This window comes from Hemitrygon akajei, chromosome 10 (assembly GCF_048418815.1).
Source record: "Hemitrygon akajei chromosome 10, sHemAka1.3, whole genome shotgun sequence".
NCBI classification, from domain to species: Eukaryota; Metazoa; Chordata; class Chondrichthyes; order Myliobatiformes; family Dasyatidae; genus Hemitrygon; species Hemitrygon akajei.
In genome coordinates, this window is record NC_133133.1 from 171,616,396 (window position 1) to 171,643,656 (window position 27,261).

A 27,261-nucleotide genomic window follows, 5' to 3' on the forward strand; every position below is an offset into this window, starting at 1 on the left:
CTTGCCTTGAAGATGATGGCCAGGCTTTGAGAGTCAGGAGGTGAGTTAAATGCTGCAGGATTCCTAGCCCTTGACCTGCTCTGGTAGCCATGGTGTTTGGTTTCCTTTCAGTGCTGACCCCCCAGGATGTTGATAGTACGGGATTCAGTGATGGTCACAAAATGTCAATGGACAATGGTTAGAGCCTCTCTTGTTGGAAATGGTCATTGCCTGGTACTTGCTTGAATGTTACTGGCCACTTGTCAGTCCAAGCCAGGATATTGTCCAGGTCCTTCTGCATTTTGGTATGAACTGCTTCACTATCTGAGGAGTCATGAATGGTGCAGAACATTGTGCAGCCATCTGCGAACATCCCCACTTCTGACCTCATGACGGAAGGAAGGCCATTGATGAAGCAGCTGAAGATGGTTGGTCCTAGGACACTTCCTTGAAGAACTCCTGCAGTGATGCCCTGAGGGCAAGATGATCGACCTCCAACCACCACTTCCTTTGTGTCAGGTATGATTCCAACCAGCGGAGAGTTTTCCCTCTAATTCCCATTGACTTCATTGCTCCAAATCAGCAAATTTATAGATGGTATTTGAACTATGCCTAAGTGGTAGAATGTTCAATTGGATTCAAGATTTTATAGGTGATAGGAAGATGGAGTGGCATGGTAGCATAGTGGTTAGCACAATGCTTTACAGTACAGCAGACGCGAGTTCAGTTCCCGCCACTGCATATAAGGAGTTTGTGCGTTCTGCCTATGGCTGCATGGGTCTCCTCTGGGTACTCCGGTTTCCAATCACAGTCCAAAGATGTATCAGTTGGTAGGTTAATTGGTAATTGTAAAATTCCCCTGTGATTTGGCTCAGAATAAATAGGGGGATTGCTGGGTGGCGCAGGTCGAAAGGGTGGAAGGGCCTACTCTGCTCTGTATCTCAATAAATCAATAAATAAAGATACAAATTAGGATGGGTACAGCATTCTCTAAGGAGCATGAGATAGAAAGTGGGACTCCACAGGGGAATGTGTGTAGCTCACCATTTTTTAGTATTATGATTAATGATATTTTCTTAAATATTGGCTGAGACATTTCCAAATCGTTATATACTGGTGATGGCACTCTGTGGAAGAGAGTCAGGATGATAAATTCTGTAGTTTAGGAAACTGCAGGTAATTATTAATGAAGTAGAGGAGTGGAGACATCATTGAGGGGTTAAATTTTCTGTTGCAAAGACACAAGTTATTAGCTTTTCTAAAAAGAACATTACACCCACAATTCATCGCAAATTATATGGTAAATCTCTTAAACATGAGTCAGTGGAAGAACACAAGGCTAACATGGATGGTGCATGTGAATTAAATTTTAGAGAAGTGTAAAAAAATACCTTAACGTGCTCAGGTGCTTAGTTGGGTGTGATTGGTGTGGGAGTAGGAGGTCACTTAATAAATGTATATTGCTTTACTCAAACCTCTGTGATGGATGTGTTGCATATGGGTCAGACTCATAAATGGTCTCAAAACCTTTAGATAAAATTCAAGCTCAAGCATTGAGATTATGTTGTGGTGCTATTAAATCACCCCCAATTTCAGCATTTCTGGCTGGTAGAAATGGGTGAAGTACCTTTACATTTATGCAGATTACAGTTTGCAATGGTTTATTGGATTAAAGCAAGATAACATAAAGTTGGTCAACCAATATTGGCAACATTAATAGAGTGTTGAGAGCACTTCACTCGTAAGGTCTTCAGTTCTGAGTGGGTGGGAAATGAATGGCCACAAAATCTTGGGTTGCTTAATGTGGATTATGGTCCCAATGTATCCCTTTCTGTCACTTCTTCATGGTGTTTTCCTTTGCCTGTGGTTGATTTTGCATTCCTCCAGCATTTTGTGCATTGAAAAGTTAAACCTGCATTGCTGCTGCTTGATTTGCTGAATAGTAGTTTTTTTTCTTTTAAGTTATTACAAAATTCTTGAGATAATGATAGTTAACTTCAAAGATTATTAGCTTTGGGTCTCCATTTTTCCTGTTGATGTGGCAGCAGTGGGTTAAAGAGCAGGGATTTTTCAAATGATCATGGCAAGATTTCAGACTGTTTCAATTTCTGAAAGAAAATAGTGTAGAATTCTGTCACATGACACCTGATCTTTGCATGAGGAAATGCCAGTCCTAATTGACTCACAGAACTATAATGTGTTAACTGATTGATATACATTTTACAAAGGAAAACATGGGATGCTAGTTATATTGCAATATATTCCTTAATAACAAATTGAGTTATAATCTTTTTTTAAAAAAGCTTCATAACATTTGAAATGTCACGTGGATTGGCAATATAACATACCACAGAATGCCATTTTGATTTAGAAATTACATTTGTAAGGCTGTGTCCAGTATATTTTTGATGAAAGTAAATAAATTTGTTAAAATAAGTTTCTTTAATTGGATAAATTGTTTCTAAATGAAAATGGGTAATTGGTTACCATTATGGAGGAAAATTTTAAAAAACCAAAATATGAATGTTACAATTTTAGACATCAGCAGTCCTCATGCAGGATTCCCTAAATGTTAACTTGCAGTTTGAGTTAGTGTTAGCAATGCTCTGTTAGTATTCATTTTAAGACGACTAGAATACAAAAGCAAGGATGTTACTCTGAGGCTTTATAAGGCATTGATTAGACCGATCGTAGTATTGTGAGCAGTTTTGGGCCCCTTATCGAGAAAGGATGTGCTGGGATTGGAGAGGGACTAGAGGAAGTTCACGAGAATGATCCCAGGAACAAAAGGGTTAATGTATGAGGCGTGTTGATGGCTCTGATAAGAAGAAAGAAGAGAGATCTCATTGAACCCTTTCAAGTATTGAAGGGCATGGATAGAGTGGACATGTAGAGGATGTCTCTTATAGTGGGGAAGTCTAAGACCCAAGGGCATCATCTCAGAATAGAGGATGTCCCTTTAGAACAGAGATGAAGAGGAATTTCTTTAGCTAGAGGGCAGCAAATCTGTGGAATTCATTGCCACAAATGCCTATGGTGACTAATATTTAAAGCATAGGTTGATAGTTTCTGAATTAGTTATAGAATATAGAATAGTACAGCACAGTACAGGCCCTTCGGCCCACAATGTTGTGCCGACCCTTAAACCCTGCCTCCCATATAACCCCCCACCTTAAATTCCTCCATATACCTGTCTAGTCTCTTAAATTTCACTAGTGTATCTGCCTCCACCACTGACTCAGGCAGTGCATTCCACGCACCAACCATTCTCTGAGTAAAAAACCTTCCTCTAATATCCCCCTTGAACTCCCCCCCCCCCCCCCCACCTTAAAGGCATGTCCTCTTGTATTGAGCAATTATCCTCATATAATGTGATAGGTTACGGGGACAGGGATGATAAATCAGCTATGATTGAATGGTAGAGCAGAGTCAATGGACTGAGTGGCCTAATTATGCTCCTAGGCCTATCTATATAAAGTTGCAAAACAAAATATTGTACACATTTTAAATCAGAAATAGAGAAAGTACTGGAAATGTGGGTTAGGCATTTGTGGTGAGGTACTGATTAGAGTTTGACCTGAAATATTAACTGCTTCTTTCTACAGAACTTGCGTGAGCTGCTGTTTCCAATGCTTTCTGTTTTGTTTTTATATCAGTTTATGTGTTCTGATGGCCTTTTTATTCCAGATAATTAGATAAGTGTTCTACAAACCTTTCTAAAAGAGGTGACTAACTACAAGTATATTGTATTAATTTTACTACATTTATTTTGAAACTAAGAATATTTAAAAAGTCAAATTAATGTTCTGAAATTGAATGTTGAAAAAGTTGAGAGATTAAGAAGAGATTGAGGACACTTTAGAAAATGAAGGTAGTAATTTGACCTGACCAAAGATCCTCATGAGTGATGATGGTATTCATCTGCCTCAAAGGACAATGGATGCAAATGACCTGCCCAGGGCACAAACATGAATGGAAGGTATGGAGATCCTGGGAAACCCAGACGTAAAGATCCCCCTCTCGGCCTCACCAGTGTAGTCCAAAGGAAGACGAAGCAATACATTTAGCACCAGCTTGTCTGCAGAAGCTGCCGGAAGTATGTTCAGTTACGTCCATCCGCCTAGCAGCTCCACTCTGGATTTTCTGTCTGGGTTTACTCCCATAGCCTTTGACTCTCGAGCTGCCCACAAGACAGTGGGGCTATTTACCCATAGCTGGAGATCTAGTTCATGAGCATTAGGGCATTAATCTGGTGGGTCTGCATGCTATGTGTGCAGGGGCAGACCTCCTCTCCATCCTCTGTAGTTCAGCCTGAGTCCGAAAGGAGTTCAGATTTCATGTGTCACCAGCGAGGAGGCACTATATAAGGCTTGCTGTTGGAGAGGCTATGTACTGGCAGGGAGAGACTTGCGCATTCAGCTCTTCTTTTCGCAAGACTGCTAGCCAGCGGTGGAAGGTGAAAGCGAGAGTGACAAGCATTACCCATTACATTACCACACTAGATGTGTCAAAACAGCCATTTGACACACATGTAGTAAAGCTTTTAATAAATGTTCATAGACCAGCTATTTTCATATCCAGGTGATACCAAGATCAGAAGCTAAAGGATATTCAAATGAAACTTTATTAACCAGAAAATATTTGGAATGTGAACTTGCCTTTATGGTAAACAGTTAATGTAAAACGTACTGGTACATTCACTAGGAAATTAGATAAGTAGAAAGGAAATGAAGATGGGTAGATGAAGCTCAGTGGTTTATGCTGTTATGTACCCCGTAATTGGGTGTCAGACCAGCAAAGACAGAAGTATCCGTTGGAGTCTGGTGGTACTATATTCAAAAGTGTTTATTAGTAAAATAAGCAAAATAATACCAATAATGCAAATATACATATAACACAAGTTAGCAGTAATAAACCTAAAAGTGTAGGAATAATAATAAGCAATAATAAATAAGCTCTATCGATGTCTAGGGGTAAATGAATTGTCATAGAAAAGTATAAAGTTCAGTTCAGTTCATGAGTGCTGAGGTAGTCATGCTTGTTGAGTTGTAACCGTTGGAGAGAGAGAGAGCGAGCGAGATGTAACAGCTGCAGTCAGGCAAACCTTGAATTATTTTTTCTTATTCTGTCGTACCATCGTGGTCATCCAGCTATGATCGCTCCGTCCTTCTGCTAGACTGTTCTTCTGTGGTGGACTCGTCACTCTGGCATGAGTGGACACACACACAAGTCCCCACCGGCCCTGCTTTTACACTGATAGCCTTACTGACTGACCTCCTGGTTCGGTCTCCGAAGCCCCCACCTGTCTTGTGGGTTCCAACACTCAATCAGTGTACACTGGCGTGTCTGGAGGGTGTCTCTCCAGACCTGTCTTTTATCCCTACCAATGGGGACTCAGCTATCCATCAATCCTGAATGACCATGTCCATTAAATCATGCCACTCCTACAGTCCACTGAGGAATGTTAATGAGCAAACTATTGTCCTTGCAGCGAAACAGTAAATAATTCAAAAGGAGTCACAATACAGTTAATCAGCAACCTCCCTCTCTCTCTTATCTGTCGCAGATGTTCTTGCCTGTTTTTCGTCTCTCTTTCTCATGGTCAGCATAGCAACAGTAATAGTTCATGATTCTCGGGGGGGGGGATGGTTAACTCTGTACCCCATTGTCCATCAGGTCTGTTCATCACTCATAACAATGCGGAACATAAACATCAAGAGTGGGTTATCACAAAATAGACTAAAGAGCCTGTCTCTGTCCTGTATGACTGTGATTATGACCAAGCTTTCTGCAAGGTTTGAGACTGATATAATAAGGAAGTCGGAGTCTTAGTGCTGAGCCATATAGGCCCTTTGACCTAATTTGACCATGCCAACCATGGTACCCACCCAATGAATCTCAACATTCTGCATTTGCCCCATATCCTATCCAAGGGCTTGTGAAATAATACTATTGCCCCTGACTCAGCCACTTCCCTGACAGCTCATTCCATATTCTCACTACCTTCTGCATGAAAAGGTTTCCCCTCCAATCCCTTTTAAATCTTTCCTCTTTCATCCTAGATTTATATCCTCTAGTTTTGGACTACCTGCCCTGGAGAAAAGCTTATTATCGTGCACCTTATCTGTGCTTCTCATAGTTTTAAACACTTATGTAAGATAACCCCTCTTCCTTCCACATTCCAAGGAGTGACCTGAAAACATCATTCAATATGGTTATGTACCATTTGTACATAATTGTTCTAATTGTTTTGTAGTATTAGCATGGTAACTTTCAGTGATTCAAGTATAGCACTACAAGCAATTTTAAAACTTCTCTTTCTTTTCTACTGAAGTGGATGACTTCAGATCTTTTCTCTTTATGTTCCAAGTGCTATGTTCGTGTCCGTTCACCTAGTCTGTCCATGTTTCCTGACAGTCATCCCCCTCACAATTTACACACCACCCAACTATTGCATCTTCAGCAATTCTGAGCATATTACATGCATGCAAATCATTAATAGCTTTTGACAGCTGGAGGCCCAGCACTAATCCTTGAGGTACTCCACTAATTGCAACCTTCCAACCTGAAAATAAGCTGTTTATTCCTATGCTGTTTTTGTCTGTTAACTAATCTTATTCCATGTTAGCGTAATGCCCCAATCCCATGTGATCTAATTTTATTGAAATGACTCTAGTGCTCTGACAGTATCTGTTATAGCCCAGATTGCATAAGAAAAGCTAATTTTCTTCCTCACATTGATTTTAAAACAATTGCATAGTTTCATACCCAGCATTATTAATGTTAGCTTTTAATAAATGTAATTTGTTGAATTTAAATATCCAAGTTGGTTTAGTGGGATATGAACCCATACCTATACCTCCAATTGAGGAAAAGAGAAGGGGATCTAGTGGAGTGGTGTTGCAGCAACAACCTTGCACTCAACATCAGTAAGATGAAAGAGATGATTGTGGCCTTCCGGAAGGGTAAGACGAAGGAACACATACCAATCCTCACAGAGGGATCAGAAGTGGAGAGAGTGAGCAGTTTTAAGTTCCTGGATGTCAAGATCTCTGAGGACCTAACCTGGTCGCAGCATATTGATGCAGTTATAAAGAAGGCAAGACAGTGACTATATTTCATTAGGAGTTTGAAGAGATTTAGCATGTCAACAAATACACTCAAAAACTTATATAAATGTATTGTGGAGAGCATTCTGACAGGCTGCATCACTGTTTTGTATGGGGGGGGGGGGGGCTACTGCACAGGACCAAAAGAAGCTGTAGAATGTTGTAAATTTAGTCGGCTCCATCCTGACATTGGGGTTAGGGTTAATAAGTTGTGGGCATGCTACGCTGAAAGCCTGGTGACACTTGCAGACTGCCCCTGCCCCAGTGGTAGGATAACTTTAGGCAGCTTCTAGAGTAGGCTACATGGTCGGTACAACATCGTGGGCCGAAGGGCCTGTAATGTGTTGTAGGTTTCTATGTTCTTTGTTCTAAATCGATATTCATGCCATCAGATTGGAGGCTACCCAGATGGAACATGTGTCGTTGCTTCTCTAACCAGTTTGGTTAGCAATTGTTATGAATATTAAGTTTGTATATGCTTACACAATAATTTTGTGGAAGGATTAAAGTAGACTTTACTGAACTTTCATATGGAATGAAAGTAGTGTGTCTAAATGTTCAAACCAATGCCTGATTCCAAATTTCTTCCCTGAAGGACATAAATGGATAAAATAGGTTTTGCAATAATCTGGTAGTTTCAGAGCTATCATTATTGAGTTTATTCCACATGGAATTCAAAGTCATGAATCCAGATTATTAGTCCAACATGTTTTTTTTGTGTGCCATACTCTGCCAGAGCTTCGGCGACCACTTTTTTTTTCCAAGCAGCTGTCTTGGAGGAAAGATTCTGTGAGTGGTCCCCCATGTCCTTCTCACAGCGCAGTTTTTTTTAATGAGTTGCGAGCTCGACACTCAACCCAGCACGGATGGAAGGCATGCCCGGGAGCAGCCCGACTGGATTTGAACTCGGGAACCTTTGCTCTCGGAGTCCAGTGCTGATGTCACTGTGCCACCAGCCGGCTTATCAAACCAATATGTTACTAATCATATAATGTATCTACCATTTTACCATACTTGTTATATTTTGGATGAATGGGCATTAAAACAATTTTCTGAATATGGATTGCTGTAGAATAAAAAAAGAATGGTAATATAGCTTTAACTAGGAGCTTGAAGAACAAAGCCCCTCCCCCATTGGCAAAGATGGTTACTTGCACTGTACAGAAATAACACCTTTACATGCTTGAAAAATTTCCATAAATAATAATAATTTAAATGCAGAATTGCAAAGCATTATATACCCTCCAAATTTTCAAATGCTGGAGTAGAAACGAGCCATTGTAAAGTGAACTAAATATTGAATTTGTGAAAAATGAAATGAACTGTAAAGAGCTTATGCTTCATTGAAGCTAATGACTCAGCTCAGGGGCTGTGCTTTCACGGAATGAAATCCTGGATGAAATAAGAGAGCAGTGCAAGTAAAACTCTGTGACTACACTGTGACTGCCAGAAATGTTCCAGCCTGATTCAGCCAAAAGCACAGACAACAGAAGGGAGAAGGAAAGCATAGAACAATGATTCAGGACGCCAGAAACTGCAGGAATTTAAACATGAAAGGTAAGGGAGAGTGCCAATAAACCCAGTGGTTTAAATCTGAAATAAACATTTAGTATTCTAAATTGAGTAAATCTTGGATAGGATGGATATTTGAGTTCATGTAAAATAGGCCTAAGTATAACCACTGGCATAGGCTGTTATGAGTGAGCATATCCAAAAGGCTCTTGCCATTTTCTATATTAACTACCAATTTTTATGAATATTATATCTGTACATGTGTATGCTTGCACAGCAATTTTGTGGAAAATTGAAATAGATTTTACTGAGCTTTCATATGACGTGAAACTAGTGCATCAAACTGTTCAAACCCGATTCCATATAGTCCAAATCTAGGTAAGAATAATTATTTAAATGTTGTATCTGGTCAGCCGCAAATTAATTTCCCTAAAATGACATGACAATGGAAACAATATATGGAACAGTTCAGTCTTTACACTTCTGTAGGCTCAATTCACCAGATTATTGCAACTGATCCATTGTCCACTTAACAAGGTTAAGTCAAGCATTTTGTAAAAGAATTGCTTGTGATGATTTTTAATTAGGTTTTCCATATCTGTAATAGAATTCCTTCACTGGGTATTGTTTGGCTGCCCTTTGTGGCAATTCAATAGTCAAAGGGGCTCACTTTGCACCTTAATTATGTAATTAGCCCTTTTGAGAAAAGATCTTTCTAATGCCAAACCAGTGTTTGGATATGTCAGAACTGAGACAGAAACAAAACTGAATGAGAGTGTACTGTAAGCCATAATGAATAAACGGAACAGTTAGAAAAGGAATGTAGATCTTGTCCCCTGCTTGCTGGTTCTGATTAGCTGAGTGTGATAAGGTGCTAAGATGATTAAGGTAATAGACAGCTAATCTGCATTTTGCAAGGATTGGGGCAAAGTCTACCTTTTGTGATTATGTTAGTTTTCAGGTGCAGGTCAGTTTCTAGCATTTGTTCAAAAAGTTTTGGGTTTACCAAGTGTCTCTCCAATGCCTTGAGCTTTTTTATGTTAAAAAATGCAAATACTGGAAATCTGAGATATATGCAGCAAGTTACATTGATGCCATCTTTGAATGAAATGTTGAAATGAGGATCCATCTACTTTCTCTTTGAGGTAGACAGAAAGGATCCAATACCTCCTTTTTGTATTGAGGGTAATATCTTGCCTACAAATGATATAGCTAAAACAGATTTAGTTATTACACTTTTGCTCTTTGTCAGAATTTACTCTGTTCTTTCTCCACTGCTCCCTCTTCTAACTATATCTAGTATGTGTTAATACTAATAATTGCCCAATAATCAACTCTGTTCTCTCTTCACTGCTCCCTCTTCTAACTATATCTAGTATCTAATGTGCTTTACTTTTCCCTCAGGTTTCCAGCAGATGAATGAAGTTTGTTCAAACAATTCAATTACATATATCTTTTATTTTCTTCCACTTTCTATTTGCTTGTTCGCATTGGTAACCTGAAAATAGGCACAGGTCTAGTAGTATATTGAAGGCTAATGTACAATGAAATTTAAAAATAGACAGTGCTGGAAATCTTAGCAGAATTGACTATATCTGCAGAGGGAGAAATGGCTGTAATGTTTCAGGTTGATGTTCTTTCATCAAAACCTGAAGTATTATCTCTCATCCCCTCTTCACAGTTTCTGCCTGACCTGCTGAGCATTGTGTGTTTTTATCAAAGAAGTGAAGCATCTCCAGTTTTAATTATTATGGTTTTCAAAAGTAATATAAGGATCTATTCTGGTCACATTGGAGTTCTGTATCGGTCCACTTTATGTGAAAGAGCCCATCTTAGCTTCTTGGCTTAGAAATTGGATTGTGCTCTGCATACTTTTACAGATGTAAAATGAATGTTAAATAATCCAGAATGGAAAATTCTGCATATCTAGCTTTCTTGGCCATTTTCTGAAATACCAGCTTGGTAAATGGTACAGTTGGTCCTCCTTATCCGCGAATTCAACCAACCACGTATTGTGAAAACCCGGAAGTGCTCTTCCAGCACTTGTTGTTCGAGCATGTACAGACTTTTTTTCTTTTCATCATTCCCTTAACAATCAAGTATAACAACTATTTTACATAGCATTTACATTGTATTAGGTATTATAAGTAATCTAGAAACACAGAAAATAGGTGCAGGAGTAGGCCATTCGGCCCTTCGAGCCGGCACTGCCATTCAGTATGATAATGGCTGATCATCCAACTCAGAACCCTGTACATGCTTTCTCTCCATACCCCCTGATCCCTTTAGCCACAAGGGCCTCTAGAGATGATTTAAAGTATACGGGAGGATGTGCGTGGGTTATCGTGAATTGGGATTGAAAAAAATCGGAAGTTCTCGTACTAAGTAAGTCGGAACAGGTACATCGGTATTATTTAGTGTCAGTTAGTAAAACACTTGTCTTAGTATACAGTATATAATTTTACCTTTCTATGCATATAAAACACTTAAGAACGTATGTTTCGGCGCCGGGCTTGGGAACGGAAGTTCCTGAGTTCAATCCAGTGACAGACCACTCCTGAGTGCGCTCTCCACCGTGCCGGGTTGATGTGGAAGATCAAAAACCGAAGACCCCAAAACCCAATAATTAAACCACTGCGTTGCTTAGTAATAATTGTAGCTTTCATTGGGTCAGAGCCTTTCTCACTTTATCCTTTAAAATTGTTCCGATCGTTGACGGATGTAGCCCTATACTTTTCCAATGACCGATGGCATTTCACCTCTTTCCGATTGCTTTATTATTTCCACTTTATTTTTAATCGTGATCGAGATTATTTTCGTGAACAGAAACACTGCGGATTCAGAGTTCTACCGCCAGGTCCTAATATCCACCACACTGACACAGGTTAAATAAGGTCTGGGGTTCCGCTGGGTCCTAAGATCCACCACATTGAGACAGGTTGAATAAGGGACTTGAGCATCTGCGAATTTTGGTATCCACGAGGGGTCCCAGAACCAATATCTCGCAGATAAAGAGGGCCGACTGTACTCTAAAGCAAGGGTTCCTAACCTGGGGTCCATGGACCCCTTTGCTTAATAGTATTGGTCCATGGTATAAAAATGGTTGGGAACCCCTGCTCTAAAGATTTTCCAAAATAATATGATCAGTTTCTACTATCAAGTAATATCAAATTCATATTCAAATTTATTGATGCCAAGAATATAGGATTTTGTGGCAGCAGCATAGTACATTACATAACATGCACAAAATTGGTTAGCATAAATTTTAATTAACATCAATTATGCATGTGGATGGATGGATGGATGGCATCTGTTAGTCTCGCGAGACCATGGATCTGCGCCTGGAAAGTCTTGCTTCAGCCTCTCCAGGGCACAGGCCTGGGCAAGGTTGTACAGAAGACTGGCAGTTGCCCAAGCAGCAAGTCCCCCCTTTCCATGCCACTGTTGTTGTCCAAGGGAAGGGCAAGGGCCGATACAGCTTGGCACCAGTGACGTCGCAGGAGTTGCCAGAGTGAGGTTGAAGGTAATGTTGGACTGCCTTAGGGACTCCAGCTCCGGATTTGTCCTCAGGGTTTACTCCCGAAGCCTTTCCCATAAGTGGGTATGACCGCAAGGCAGCGGAGGTTTGAAATCCGAGTTTTCCCTCTCTTAGATGGACTGCCTTCCCAGGCTGACAAGCTCCATCTACCCAAAGCACTGGTTTTAAGGCACCAGGACCCGTCTTCATCCCTTCTCCTGTCAGTAGAAACAGTTCCGCCAGGCTTAGAGGCTAAGCCACACGAGAAGGCCAGGAGTGGGACTTGGTTGTCAGAGGCTATTTGAGGTGCACACCGTGAGGAGACTTTTAGGTAGTGGGAGCTTGTCCCCACTACCACTCCTCGGTTTGACAACCTTGTGCATAACTTACAAATAAAATAAACTTTAAAATAACCATTGAGACAGTCGTACAAGATTGAGAGAGGGAAATACTGTATTAAGAGAGTCATGGAGAAGTCCATCACAAAGCAGGCTATTCAGCCCATCTAGTCCATGCTGAAAACCATTTAAACTGCCTTACTCCCAATGACCTAAAAGGGACCAGGGTCCTCCATTTCCCTACTATCCATGTACCTATCCAAACTTCTCTTAAATATTGAAATCGAGCTCGCATGGATAACTTGTGTTGGCAGCTCATTTCACACTCTCACAATCTATGACCTCTGGTTGTAGTCCCACTCAACCTCAATGGAAAAAGCCTTCTTGTATTTACCTTATCAATGCCCCTCATAATTTTGTATACCTCTATCAAATCTCCTCTCAGTCTCCTACGTTGTAAAGAATACAGTTCTAACCTATTCAATCTTTCTTTATAACTCAGGTCCTCCAGATTTGACAACATCCTTGTAAATTTTCTCTGCACTTTTTTGATCTTGTTTACATCTTTCCTGTAGGTAGGTGACCAAAACTACACACAATACTCCAAATTAGGCCACACTGTATTGTACAACTTCAACAAATTTCCAGATCTCTTTGTTCTACCACTCCTCTCAGATCCCTATTCTTTACTGTGTAAGGCCTACTCTGGGTGATCCTACTGAAGTGCAAAAACTCGCACTTCTCTGCATAAAATTCTACCTGTCAATTTCAGCCCATTTTCCAGCTGATGCTGATCTCTGTGCAAGCCATGATAGTCTTCCTCACTGTCCACTATACCCCCAATATTGGTGTCATCCTCAATATCATCTAATATTGCTGTCATCCTTAATGGAATATTTTGATCCAATTAACCACATAATCATCCAGATCATTGATATATATGACAAACAAAAAAGGACCCAACACAGATCTGTGTGGCACACCACTCAGAGAGGCAACCATCTATGACCACTCTTAGGCTTTTCCTACAAAGCCAATGTCTAATCCAATTTAGTACCTCATCCTGAATGCCAAGTGATTGAAACTTCTTGACCAGCCTCCCTTGCAGGACCTTGTCAAATGCCTTACTAAAGTCCATGTAGATAACATGCACTGCCTTGCTTTCATCCACTTTTCTGGTAACTTCCTTGTAAAACTCTAAGATTGGATAGACATGACCTATCATGCACAAAGCCATGCTGATTATCCTTAATCAGTCCATGTCTATCCAAATACCTATATATCCGGCTCCTTAGAAAACCTTCCAATAACTTTCCCACAGTTGATGTCAGACTCACTTGCTTATAATTTCTTGATTTCTGTTCAGAGCCTTTTTAAAACAGTGGAATAACATTGGCTATCCGCCAATACTCTGGTACCCCTCCTGTTGTTAAGCATGTTTTAAGTATATCTGCTAAGGTCCCGGCAATTTCTGCACTTGCCTCCCACAGGGTCTGAGGGAACACCTTGTCAGGCCCTAGAAATTTGTCCACTCTGATTTGCTTCAGGGTAACAAATACCTCCTCCTCTGTAAACTGTACACAGTCCATGAAGTTGATCCCACTTTGCCTCACTTTTATAGACTCTGTATCCATCTCCCAAATAAAAACAGATGCTTCTGCCTTCTCTACTATACTCCTTGCATTGAAGTAAATGCAGCCCAGGACACTAGTTGCACCATGCTCAACAGTTTGATTTCTGACTTTGCCTGAGGTCTTACCAACATTTGCGTCCACAACCTCTCCACTAACTCTTCTGGCACTCTGGTTCCCATCCCCATCCAACTCTAGTTTAAATCCACTATGCAGTATTAACAAACCTTCCTGCTAGGATCTTAGTCTCCCTCTAGGTGCAAACCATCTCTTCTGTACAGGTCCACCTTCCTTGGAAGAGAGCCCAATGATCCAAAAATCTTAAGCCTTTCCTCCTACACCAACTGCTTAGCCACATATTAAGTTGTATAATCTTCCTCTTTTTGGCCTCACTAGCATGTGCACAGGTAGCAATTCTGAGATCACAACCCTGGAGGTCCTGCCCATTAACTTAGCACCCAACTCCCTGAACTCCCGATGCAGAACCTCTTCACTTGTTCTACCCATGTTATTGTTACCTACATGGACCACGGCCTCTGGCTGTTCACCCTCCCTTGCAAGAATGCCAAGGACTCGATATGAGACGTCTTGGGTGGCAACATACCATCCAGGAATTTCATTCTTGCCCACAGAACCTCCTGTTTGTAACTCTAGCTAACAAATCCCCTATCACCGCAGCATGCCTCTTTTCCCCCTCTTCCCTTCTAAGTCACAGAGCCAGACTCAGTGTTTCTGTTAGGTCAATCCCTCCCCCTGCAACAATATCCAAAGTGATATACATGTTGTCGAGGGGGATGGCCACAGGGTACTCTGCACTGGCTCCTTAAATCTTTTTCCCTTCCTGACTGTCATTCGGTTTCCTGTGCCCTCCACCTTGGGTGTAACTACCCCTTTGTATGTCCTGTCTATCACTCTTCAGCCTCCGAATGATCCAGAGTTCATCCAACTCCAGCTCTATATCTTAACACAGATTGTTAGAAGCTGCAGCTGGATGCACTTCTCACAGTTGTCATCAAGGACACTGCAGGTGTTTGCCTTCCCACATCCCATAAGAGGATCATTTCAGTAGCCTGCCTGGCATTTCTACTGTCCTAACTGAGCAGATATACTGTAAAGAAGGGGGAAAAAAATAACTTAACCTAGAGCTTTTCTTTATTTGCCTTCTCTGACAGAAGCCTCTCTTCACTGAAGCCTCGAAAAGTAAAGCCTCAAGATTATCACTGTGACTCTGTCCATTGATAGTTGCCATGCTTGCCCCTGCCTTCCGTTAATTTGCTCTTATTAATCAATCTCAAATGCGGATTGGTCACTGGACAAAGCTCTTTTACACTGCTGTGACCCACTGCTGCCTTTTCTACTCGGGCAGTGGACCTGAGTGAAATCTCCTCTTAAACTTTCGATGTCTGGATTGATTGCTGGTCAAAGCTCTATTATGCTACTGCGACCCACTGCTCCCTTTTCTACTCCAGCACTGGACCTGAGTGAAATCTGTATTTCATTTGCCACATTCTTGCCCATTCTCCTAATCTGTCTTAAGTGTGAAGTGGTTAATTTCGGTAGGTCAAATTTGAAAACAGAATATAATATTCATGGTAAGACCCTTGGCACTATGGAGGATCAGCAAGATCTTGGGATCCGTGTCCATAGAACACTCAAAGCTGCTGCTCAGGTTGATAGTGTTGTTAAGAAGATGTATGGTGTCTTGGCCATTATCAACCATGGGATTGAGTTCAAGAGCCACAAGGTGATGTTTCAGTTATATAAGACCTTAGCTAGATTCCACATGGAGTACTAGATAGATAGATAGATACTTTATTAATTCAACTTTTTTTTCCAATGTCCCATACACTTGTTGTAGCAAAACTAATTACATACAATACTTAACTCAGTAAAAAATATGATATGCATCTAAATCACTATCTCAAAAAGCATTAATAATAGCTTTTAAAAAGTTCTTAAGTCCTGGCGGTTGAATTGTAAAGCCTAATGGCATTGGGGAGTATTGACCTCTTCATCCTGTCTGAGGAGCATTGCATCGATAGTAACCTGTCGCTGAAACTGCTTCTCTGTCTCTGGATGGTGCTATGTAGAGGATGTTCAGAGTTTTCCATAATTGACCGTAGCCTACTCAGCGCCCTTCGCTCAGCTACCGATGTTAAACTCTCCAGTACTTTACCGATGTTAAACTCTCCAGTACTTTGCCCACGACAGAGCCAGCCTTCCTTACCAGCTTATTAAGCTATTATTATTATTATTACTATGTTCACTTCCAGTCACCTCACTGCAGGAAGGATGTGGATACTATAGAGAGAGTGCAGAGGAGATTTATAAGATATAGCCTGGATTGGAGAGCATGACTTATGAGAATAGGTTGAGTGAACTTGGCCTTTTCTCCTTGGGGCGACGGAAGATGAGAGGTGACCTGATAGAGGTGTATAAGATGATGAGAGGTATTGATCGTGTGGATAGCCAGAGGCTTTTTCCCCAGAGCTGAAATGGGTAATATGAGGGGACATAGTTTTAAAGTGCTTGGAAGTAGGTACATGGGGGATGTCAGAGATAAGTTTTTCCCACACAGGGAGTGGTGGGTGCATGGAATGCACTGCCAGCGACAGTGGTAGAGGCAGATACAATAGAGTCTTTTAAGGTAGGTACATGGAGCTTACAAAAATACAGGACTATGCAGTAGGGAAATTCTAGGCAGTTTCTAGAGCAGGTTATGTGGCTGGCACAACATTATGGACCACAGGGCCTGTAACATGCTGTAGATTTCTAAATTCTATGTTCCTTCTCTCAAACTATCAATGTCCAGATTGGTCGTTGCTCAGAGTTCTATTATGCTGCTGTGACCTGCTGCTCCCTTTTCTACTTGAGCAGTGGACATGAGTGAAATCTCCTCTCAAACTTTCAATATCCAGATTGATCGCTGGTCAAAGCTCTATTATACTGCTGTAACCCACTGCTCTCTTTTCTACTGGGGCAACGGGCCCAAGTGAAATCACCTCCTTTTAAAATTTTGATATCCAGTTTGCTCGCTAGTCAAAGCTCTATAGTCCAAACTAGTGTTAATTTTTCAGATCAGTTCAAGAACATGATGTCAGTCAAGAAGAAACAGCTGTTGAACCTTGAGGTGTAGGTCTTTAGGCTCTTGCACCTTCTGCCTGAAGGCAGCATCAAGAAAAGGCACAATCCATATTGTTGGGGTTCCTGTTAATGAATGCTGCCTTTCTGAAACCTCACCAATTGTAAAATTTAATGAATATTTTTAAGGATTGGTCATTTCAATTGCTGTCATAATTGAAAAATTTCAGTGGCATTGTTGGTTTCATTGGCATTACTGATTGGAATCTACATGCATTTATTTTCTTTGAAGGCCAGAGTCTGATAATCAATTTGACTGCACTTGGGGTGTTAAACACACCTACATACACTTATAGGAGAATGGGACTGCTCTTGATTTTGCTTGTTTTCAACTCAATAATTTTCTGCCGCTTTTGCACTCTCCTTTTCTGTCACCCAGCTAATCAGGAATGGAGGAATGAAGAATTCCATAGATCCATGAAACCTTTGAGATTTTGGTCTTTGCTTAATAATGCCCTGAGGATGGTGGAATGTTTGAGTTGCTGAATCTTAAGATAATTTGCTTGATTGCTACAATAATTACTTTTCATTCATTTATAAAACTAAAAGATTAAAAATGATAATCTAGTATCCACACTCTTAAAAAAAGTTTCCAAGCTCTAATGTGGGATCTGAGTACTAAATCCAGACAGATTCTTGTGTAAAATCCTTGCAGGAGTGTCATTCCTCAGATGTGATAATAAATTCAGGATCTATCTGTCTGATCTAACCCTTGTTCTTCATTTAAATGATATTAGTAGAGACAGAGAAAGCAGTCAGGCTTGAAATGATTTCAAGCAGGACAGCATGGTGTATGCTACAAGAAGGAATTTAATATAAAATCTCATCACCGAATGCAGTTAGGTCATACAGGTTCTAAAATTTCTTCTGAATCTTTTGTGTAAATGACAAGGAAGTGCACAGAGGCTATAAAGAACATGTGGTGATGAAAAATGCTGTACAATGTATATTTTGCCATTGTTTTGCACGAAGTTCATTGTGAATGCTGAACCCCAAAAAACTCTCATAGTGAAATACAGAGTTTGATACCCACTTCTGTTAAGGATTTACAGAATCCCTGCCCATCCCCCCCCCATGATTCATCTGTTGTTGGCCCCCAACCAACACATACACCACTCTCCCCTCCTACCCCTCCTCACAGCCCCCCACCCTGCTCTCGTGACTACACCCCTCCCTCACCTGAACCCACCACGGTGGGCTTCACAGCTGAACAGGTGAGAAGACAGCTGAAACGTCTCCATCCAAGCAAGGCTGCAGGCCCGGATGGTGTCAGCCCCAGGGTGCTCAAAGCCTGTGTCCCCCAGCTATGTGGAGTACTTCATCATGTCTTCAACCTGAGCCTGAGTCTCCAGAGGGTTCCTGTGATGTGGAAGACGTCCTGCCTCATTCCTGTACTGAAGACGCCGCGCCCCAGTGACTCCAATGACTACAGACCGGTGGCATTGACCTCCCACATCATGAAGACACTGGAGAGACTTACTTTAGAGCAGCTCCTGCCTATGGTTAGGCCACACTTAGACCCCCTCCAGTTCGCCTATCAGCCCCGACTAGGAGTTGAGGATGCCATCATCTACCTGCTGAACCATGCTACGCCTACCTGGACAAGCCGGCGAGCACTGTGAGGGTCATGTTTTTTGACTTCTCCAGTGCGTTCAACACCATCTGCCCTGCTCTGCTGGGTGAGAAGCTGACAGTGATGCAGGTGGATGCTTCCCTGGTGTCATGGATTATTGATTATCTGACTGGCAGACCACAGTACGTGCGCTTGCAACACTGTGTGTCAGACAGAGTGGTCAGCAGCACTGGGGCTCCACAGGGGACTGTCCTGTCTCCCTTTCTCTTCACCATCTACACCTCGGACTTCAACTACAACACAGAGTCTTTCCATCTTCAGAAATTTTCTGATGACTCTGCCATAGTTGGATGCATCAGCAAGGGAGATGAGGCTGACTACAGGGCTACAGTGGGAAGCTTTGTCACATGGTGTGAGCAGAATCATCTGCAGCTTAATGTGAAAAGGACTAAGGAGCTGGTGGTGGACTTGAGGAGGGTTAAGGCACCGGTGACACCTGTTTCCATCCAAGGTGTCAGTGTGGACATGGTGGAGGATTACAAATACCTGGGGATACAAATGGACAATAAACTGGACTGGTCAAAGAGGCTGTCTACAAGAAGGGTCAGAGCCGTCTCTATTTCCTGAGGAGACTGAGGTCCTTTAACATCTGCCGGACGATGCTGAGGATGTTCTACGAGGCTGTGGTGGCCAGTGCTATCATGTTTGCTGTTGTGTGCTGGGGCAGCAGGCTGAGCGTAGCAGACACCACAGAATCAACAAACTCATTCGTAAGGCCAGTGATGTTGTGGGGGTGGAACTGGACTCTCTGACGGTGGTGTCTGAAAAGAGGATGCTGTCCAAGTTGCATGCCATCTTGGACAATGACTCCTATCCACTCCATAATGTACTGGTTAGGCACAGGAGTACATTCAGCCAGAGACTCATTCCACCGAGATGTAACACTGAGCGTCATAGGAAGTCATTCCTGCCTGTGGCCATCAAACTTTATAACTCCTCCCTAGGAGTGTCAGACACCCTGAGCCAATAGGCTGGTCCTGGACCTATTTCCACTTGGCATGATTAACTTATTATTATTTAATTATTTATGGTTTTATATTGCTATATTTCTTCACTATTCTTGGTTGGTGCGGCTGTAACGAAACCCAACTTCCCTCGGGATCAATAAAGTATGTCTGTCTGTCTGTCTTTATTTGACATTTGTGATTTCAAGATGAGTTTTTCTTTCCAGGGGAGATCTGTTGAAGAGTGGATTGAGGCATGTGGGAGATAATGACTGTTGGAGTGGATTAGATTGAAGTAGTAGACAGAGAAGATGGGGGCAAGGTTAGGGATGGAAAGGATAGTGGAAATGCTAGAAAGAAAAGCAGGAAGGAAGATCAAGAGGGAAGAATAAATCAGGCAGTAGAGGAAATTGGGTAGAGGAGGTGGATTTGGAGTGCTTGAAAGAGGATAAGATGGTGGGGAATTTTGCAAGAAGTTCAGATGGATTGAGTGGGAGAGCACAGATTGGGGGTAGAGAGGAGGGCATGGAGGATTTTGTAGAGAATAAGGGGAAGAGAGAGCAAAGTTGCAGAGAATGGTGGTGAGGAGAGGAGAGTTTAAATGGGTAGTAGAAATAATTTGAAAAGAGGTTTGGGACTTTGTTAGAAGGTGCCTAGGATGTTTATATAGGGCCAGATGTAAATTATTTTGGTTTTGGCTAATCAAAGCAGTGATTCTTGGAGATTAGTCAAATACTTAGGGTAGGAGATAGCTGATTTTATTTGTGGAACCTGAGCACATTTGTAGTGAAGGTAGGTCAGAAAAATTCAATATAATGCTAATAGTTCATTAATAGACAAATGTTAAGTTTTTTCTAAAGTTCTGAAACTTTCAATTGGTTCTAAAATGTATCCAAGGTTTTTAAACCTCATTCATTCAGTATAATCAGCATTTCTAAGGATTGATCATTCTTTGCATGAAGGAGACATTATTGATAATTCTCTTAAAGTTATGTTTAATGTTTAGGATCTATGTGCTTTTACCTTACTCTTGGAGTTCAATTTAAAGTTTTTTGTCACCACTCTTAAAATATGCCATTCAATAGTTCATCTTCACATTGCCTCAAGTCTTCATGTACCCTGTTACAATATGTGCCTGGTTATGGTCTGGAGCATAAACAGGACTTCGCCAGGCTTATATTTAACTACTTTGCTGCAACTGGAATAATTTATAGTTTTTATCTTAATGCTGATGTGTCTAAATTATTCTATGATGAAGGTAACATAATTTCATTAATAGATTTCAGTTATTATTGTTCAGTCATTGTTGGATATTATGTGAGGGAATGATACATGACAAAAGACTAAAAGAAACCTGGATTTCAAAGGCACAATGCTTGTGGATATTTTAGGAAATTAAGTCTTCCTCCTAGGCATTCCTTGGGGGATCAAGGATGATTTGGTTGTGTTAGACATGACCTACCACACACAAAGCCATGCTGACAATCCCTGATCAGTCCAGGTCTATCCAAATACACATCCTGATTTGTATTTGGATGTGTAATGTGTAAAATGTAGAACATGTATATTAATTCCTTTATTGCTCAGTCACTCAATACTTCCGCCAAGTTTTTTTTCTGGAGTCCCAACATTTCCATAAACAAAGAGGGGAATGAAATAAGTGGAAGTTAAGTTACTGGGTAGTATAGTTTGGTAGCTGGTTATCTGTCAACCCCCTCTGTCAAGGAGTGGTGCAGGAGATTGTAGACTGTTATAATGTGAATAAAGTCACGGGAAAGACACTGAAGCTAGTGGATACAGAGGTGTTTTATTCAGCAAAATGAGACAATCTTGTAGAAAGTTCTCTTGACCCGATATTACAAAATAGTTTTATATGCTAAAGATAAAAGGTAACAGCAGGAGAATTCTATAGTTACAATGTATCTACAAAGCTTCCTTTGAATTACATATAGTTTCACATCTCCTTCTTTGCAGCCACACTCCGGACACCCAAAATGATTGTTAATTGGCATTGTCTGGTTTGATATTGTTACGAACCCCGTAACTGGGTCACTTACCAGCAAAAATGGAGAGGTCCGTTGAAGTCTGATGATACAATTTTTAACAGTATTTATTAGTAAAAATACACAAAAATAATATCAATGCAGATATACAGATAATATACGTCATCAATACTAAATCTAAAAGTGCGGGTATAATAATAATCAATAAGAAATAAGCTCTATCGTTGTCTGGGGATAATGAATTGTCCGATGGAAATATAAAAGTCACTCAGTTCATGCAGGCTGCAGCCTTTGGGGACGGCTGTGTGGCAATGGTTGGAGAGAGAGAGAGATTTTGAGAAACTTGCTGGCTTTCCTTTTATGATTTTGATCCGTCAGAGTCTCGTTGGTGTGGCCGTTCACTTGTGGCCTCTCCTTTAGCTAAGCCATTCTTCCGTGGCGAGCCCGCCAATCCCAGGCAAGGGAAGGACGCACACGAGCCCCCCACCGGCTGTCGCTATTAAACGCTGTCACGGGATTTCTAGCGTTTCTCCTGGTGCGTCTAAAGGGGTTGTTCCCCAGACCCTCTTTTATCCTTACTCACGGGGTCTCAGGTGTCAGTCAGGTTGGGATGATGCAATCCCTCAACCAGCCCACTCTGGTCGTCCCCTGAGGGGCTTCAATGAATAGTACAGTACTCAATACACAATTGAGTATGTACTATATTCATACTCAATATGAGTATGAATATTGAGTACTCAATATTCATTGACAATAGCCGTTATCAATGGTTTTGTTTCGCTGCGGCCAGGACACATTCCAAACCTTGTGGATTCTCTCTCATTTCCTGGGTCCCAGACCCGAATTAATAGCGATCTTGCGATTCTCAAAAAGGAGGGGGCGACTTTGTACCCTTCGGCCCCTCAGAGTTGCGGCACATTCGTAACAATATCAACTCCAGTCCACAGCTCCGGTCAAACTATTGTTCAGGGCTGCATTTTAAATTTAAATTCCATTTGCAATCCATATTCAAATCTGAAGAATGGCTGCTGTTGAACTTAATACAGTACTTGTTATATACCCTAACATAGACCAACGGTGTCCTACAAATGTGATACTATACTGTATATAGCATTATTAGACTACAAGAAAAACTTGATCACACATTGAAATCCCACCAATTTAATGGTGTAGATCCAGGGAATTAAACAAAAATAAGATGCTCAAGTACAATGGAGAGAGCAAAGAGCAGCCATGGACTTTGAGTCTCTGAAGATACAATGGAGTTATATTGAAGCATTGTGTGATTGAATGTCATTGTGGTGAATTGAAAATGGAGGTCAGACAGAGGTTAGGGTCTCCATGGTTAAAATTTTTTGAAGAACAGAAATCCTATCACCGAATCGATTTGTAATTTAAAAATGCTTCAGCTGCATCTTGTATTTCTTTACAACGTGTGGCATTTGAGATGTGGAATGGATCTGTTTGTGAGCAAGGGGACATGAAAAATTAGTGGACAGTAATGAAATCCACTCATTGTTAGTGACCTCTACATCAAACTAATGAATACATTTTAGAAAGCCTATGACCAAGCTGTCGATTTTTCTCTCTACCCTTTGACTCTTAATCTGCTTCCAATATTAAAATGTCTGTTTATCTTTTCAGTTTTATTTTTGTTTAAGTTAAAGTAGGTGTTTCATTTCCACAGTTGCAGTACTTTCCAGTATATGTGTTTCTTTTCTGTGATTTAAAATCAAATGCCTGTCTTCAGGCTATTTTGTTTTTCCTATCTGCTTCCATGCTTTCTGAATATTGAAGTTTGTAAGACGAGTAGAAAAATGAAGATTGAAACACAAATAGGAGGCAGTTTAAATTTTCCAAATTTGAGTATTTTATTCTTGTTGACCATTCAAGTTTGTTTTCACATCTTTGTGGTTGTCACCTGTGGTGAATCATTCATCTATGTTGCTGACTGCTGGCCTATTTTTTCCCCTCTATGTGCTGGGATAGCAAAATCCTCAACCATAGCCCGTCTGCATGACATAGCCCGTCTGCATATCATGATCTTCTTGCCACAGATCACACTTAGAAAACCACTGGCAATGATTAAAGGCACTAGATGTAAGTGAAATTGTTCAGTCAAGATCTAAGTATCATTTTAACCTGAAACATTCACTCATTTTCTCTCTTCACAGGCCTGATGATCAGTACATGTTGAGTATTTTCTGTTAACATTCTGGAATCAACAGCAATTTGCTTTGCATATTTATGCTACTTTGATGAATCCGAGTTCCAAATTCAAATCAAGTAACTTTTAGCACAACTACAATGACCTAAACTTCTTATAGAGTCAAGGAAGAAAGTAAAGAAGTGGAAGATCATAACAAGGTAGATTGTGAAGCTAACAGTCTATGTTTGTACAAGAGTTCATTCAACAGCCTGGTAACAGTGGAATAGAAGCTTGCGATGAGCATGCTGGTATGAACTACCCAACTTTTGCATCTTCAGTCCAGTGGGAGAGAGGAGAAGAGAGAAAGTCCAAGGTGGGTGGGGTCTTTGGTTATGCTAGCTGCGTTACTAAGGCAGTGAGAAGTATAGATAGGTCCATAGAGGGGAGGAGATAGAGATTTTAAACTCATGTAATAAAACAAAGATGGAATAGAAAGGTAGTTTCAGTCGCCACTAAATGACATTTTAAAAAAGTCTTGTCTGATCACTGACGTCCATCACAAGATTGATCACTGATGTTCACAATAAGAACAGTTGGAAATATGGAAGGAGAACAAAAAGTACTGGACATACTCTGGAGAAATTCTGGACTGTTCTGCCCAAGACTGTAAGAAAATACAAAGAATAGGTTGAGTGAACTCACCCTTTTTTCTTTGCAGTGGCGGAAGATGAGAGGTGACTTGATAGAGCTGTATAAGATGATGAGAGGCATTGATCATGTGAATAGTCAGAAGCTTTCTCCCCGGGGCTGAAATGGCTAATACGAGGGGGACACAGCTTTAAGGTGCTTGGAAGTAGGTACAGAAGAGATGTCAGGAGTAAGTTAGTTTGTTTAAAAAAAAACGCAGAGAGTGGTGAGTGCGTGGAATGGGCTGCCGGCGATGGTGATGGAGACGGATATTATAGGGTCCTTTAAGAGACTCCTGGATATGTACATGGAGCTTAGAAAAATAGAGGGCTATGGATAACCCTAGGTAATTTCTAAAGTAAGTACGTTCGGCACAACATTGTGTGCCAAAGGGCCTGTATTGTGCTGTAGGTTTTCTATGTAGAATTGTGAATACATAATGGAAACCAGCCTCCTCCCTCCATGGACTCTCTACACTTGTTGCTGCCTCAGTAAAGCAGCCAAAATAATCAAAGACCCCTCCCACCCTAGACAATCTCTCTCTCCCATTGGACAGAAGATACAAAATTCAGAAAGCACATACCAGCACTTTCAAGGTCAGCTTCTGTCCCACTGTTATCAGACTCTTGAATGAACCTCTTGTATGAAAAGCTAGAAGTTTGGCTTCATAATCTACATTGTTATGATCTTCCACTTGATCATTTACCTGCACTGCACATTTTCCAATAGCTTTTACACTTTATTCTGCATTGTTACTATTTTACTTTATCCTAATTCAATACAGCATGTAATGATTTGATCTATATGGATAGTAGGCAAGAAAAGTTTTTTTTGTATATGTGACTTAATGGTAAACCAACACCAACACCAATAATGTATGTTTGATGTAAAGGTCAGTTTTCAGTATCTCTACCTCTGAAACTGATGGGATCCTGCACCCAAAACTCCAGTCCAATGGAGCTTAATTTTTCTTTTCCAAAAAGAAAGGTTCACAGTCCAAGATAAATGTATGTGAAGCATAACATTTCTGGCTACACAAAATAATTTTCTAAGACTTTTAAAAATAAACCAGGTATTTATATGTAAAACATGAACATATTGAAACCAAGATCACAAAATGTAATAATCTAAGTGTGAATAAAGATGTATTGATTCATTGACAGGTAGGAAACAGCAAGTGGGAATAAAAGGGGTTCTTTCTGTTTGTCTGCTGGTGGCTACTGGTGTTCCTCAGGGGTTAGCAGTGGGACCACTACTTTTCACATTGTTTGTCACTGATTTAGTTAATTTTTCTAATTGATGGCTTTGTGGCAAAGTTTGTGGATAATATGAACAACACACGCAAAGTACTGCTGGAATGCAGCAGGCCGGGCAGCATCTATAGGAAGAAGTACAGTTGACGTTTCGGGCCAATAATATGAAGATAGGTAGAGGGGTAGATAGTGCTGAGGAAGCAATGTGATTGCAACAGGACTTAGACAAATTGGAAGAATGGGCAAAAAAAGTGGCAGATGGAATACAGAGTTGGGAAATGTATGATGATGCATTTCCATAAAAGGAACAATAGTGTAGACTATTATCCAAATGGGGTGTAGGTTCAAACATCAGTGGTGCAGAGGGACTTGGAGTCCTTGTGCAAGACTCCCAGAAGGTTAATTAACAGGTTAGGTCTGTAGTAAAGAATGCAAATGCAAAGGGAGTGGAATATATGAAAGCAAGGAGATAATGCTGAACCACTATCAGGCCGCATATAAAGTATTGTCAACAGTTTTGGGCCCCATTGTGGAGGTAATGTTTCAGTCATAATGGATATTAATGAGATCCTATCTGGAGTACTGTGTAGAGTATTGTTTTCCTATTTAAGGAAGGATATTAAAGCAGTAGAAGCAGCTCAAATTATGCTTACTAGATGAATATTTGGAATATGTGGATTGTTTTATGAGAAAATTCTGGAATTTGGACGAGTGAGAAGGGACTTAATTGAAACATACAAGATCCTGAGGTGATGTGAAGAGGACTAGGAGTCATTGCATAAAAATAATGGGGTGTCAATTAAGCAGTTGAGGCAAAAACAATTCTCTTAGAAAATCTTGAGTCTTTAGATCTCTCTGTCAAAGAGTGGTGGAGCCAGAGTGATAATGTAATAAAACAGGGGTAGGCAACCTACGGCCCGTGGGCCAGATCTGGCCTGCGAAGGTATTTTGACCAGCCCGAGAGCAAATATTGGGATACTATGCTTATCTGGTCTGCAAGCGATTTTTCCTTATTTTGAGTGTTTCATGCAACCACACTGATGGACATGCAGGGTGTCTTGTTATACTGGCCCCAGGTTCCATTTTTTTCCCAAACCAAACACTGGTATATACGAATGACGGGAAGGCAGACTACCTTATTAGTACAGTATGTATTAGATACTCTCCATGCACATGCAGGTTTTCAGATGTAATCGTTCAAATTTGTAAACAGAAACAGCGTCACTGTGTTTTAACAAGAAGTCCACACTAAATATCCAGATATTTACATGTGCTACGATACTTGTTGAATGACTCGCATTTCGAAATAAAATCGAAGAAAAAAAATCCAATGGCAATGAATGCAAAACGCAGGAAGGTAGACAC

The 27,261-nt window shown here is 40.8% G+C and overlaps 1 protein-coding gene across 4 annotated transcripts in view; it reads left to right on the forward strand.

Annotated features, from left to right (window-relative positions):
- tmem117 (transmembrane protein 117) overlaps positions 1–27,261 on the forward strand; it is a 411,893-nt gene that overhangs the window by 7,771 nt on the left and 376,861 nt on the right. For 3 of the 4 annotated variants that reach the window (XM_073059706.1, XM_073059703.1, XM_073059707.1), the window contains exon 1: positions 8,364–8,645. The exons of the other annotated variant lie outside the window; for it this stretch is intronic. Coding sequence is in view for 2 of the 3 variants with exons in the window: in XM_073059703.1 (XP_072915804.1) it covers positions 8,603–8,645 (43 nt within the window). In the remaining variant the exon portion in view is untranslated. Of the gene's footprint in view, positions 1–8,363; positions 8,646–27,261 lie in introns of those variants that run through there. 4 annotated transcript variants of the gene reach the window in all.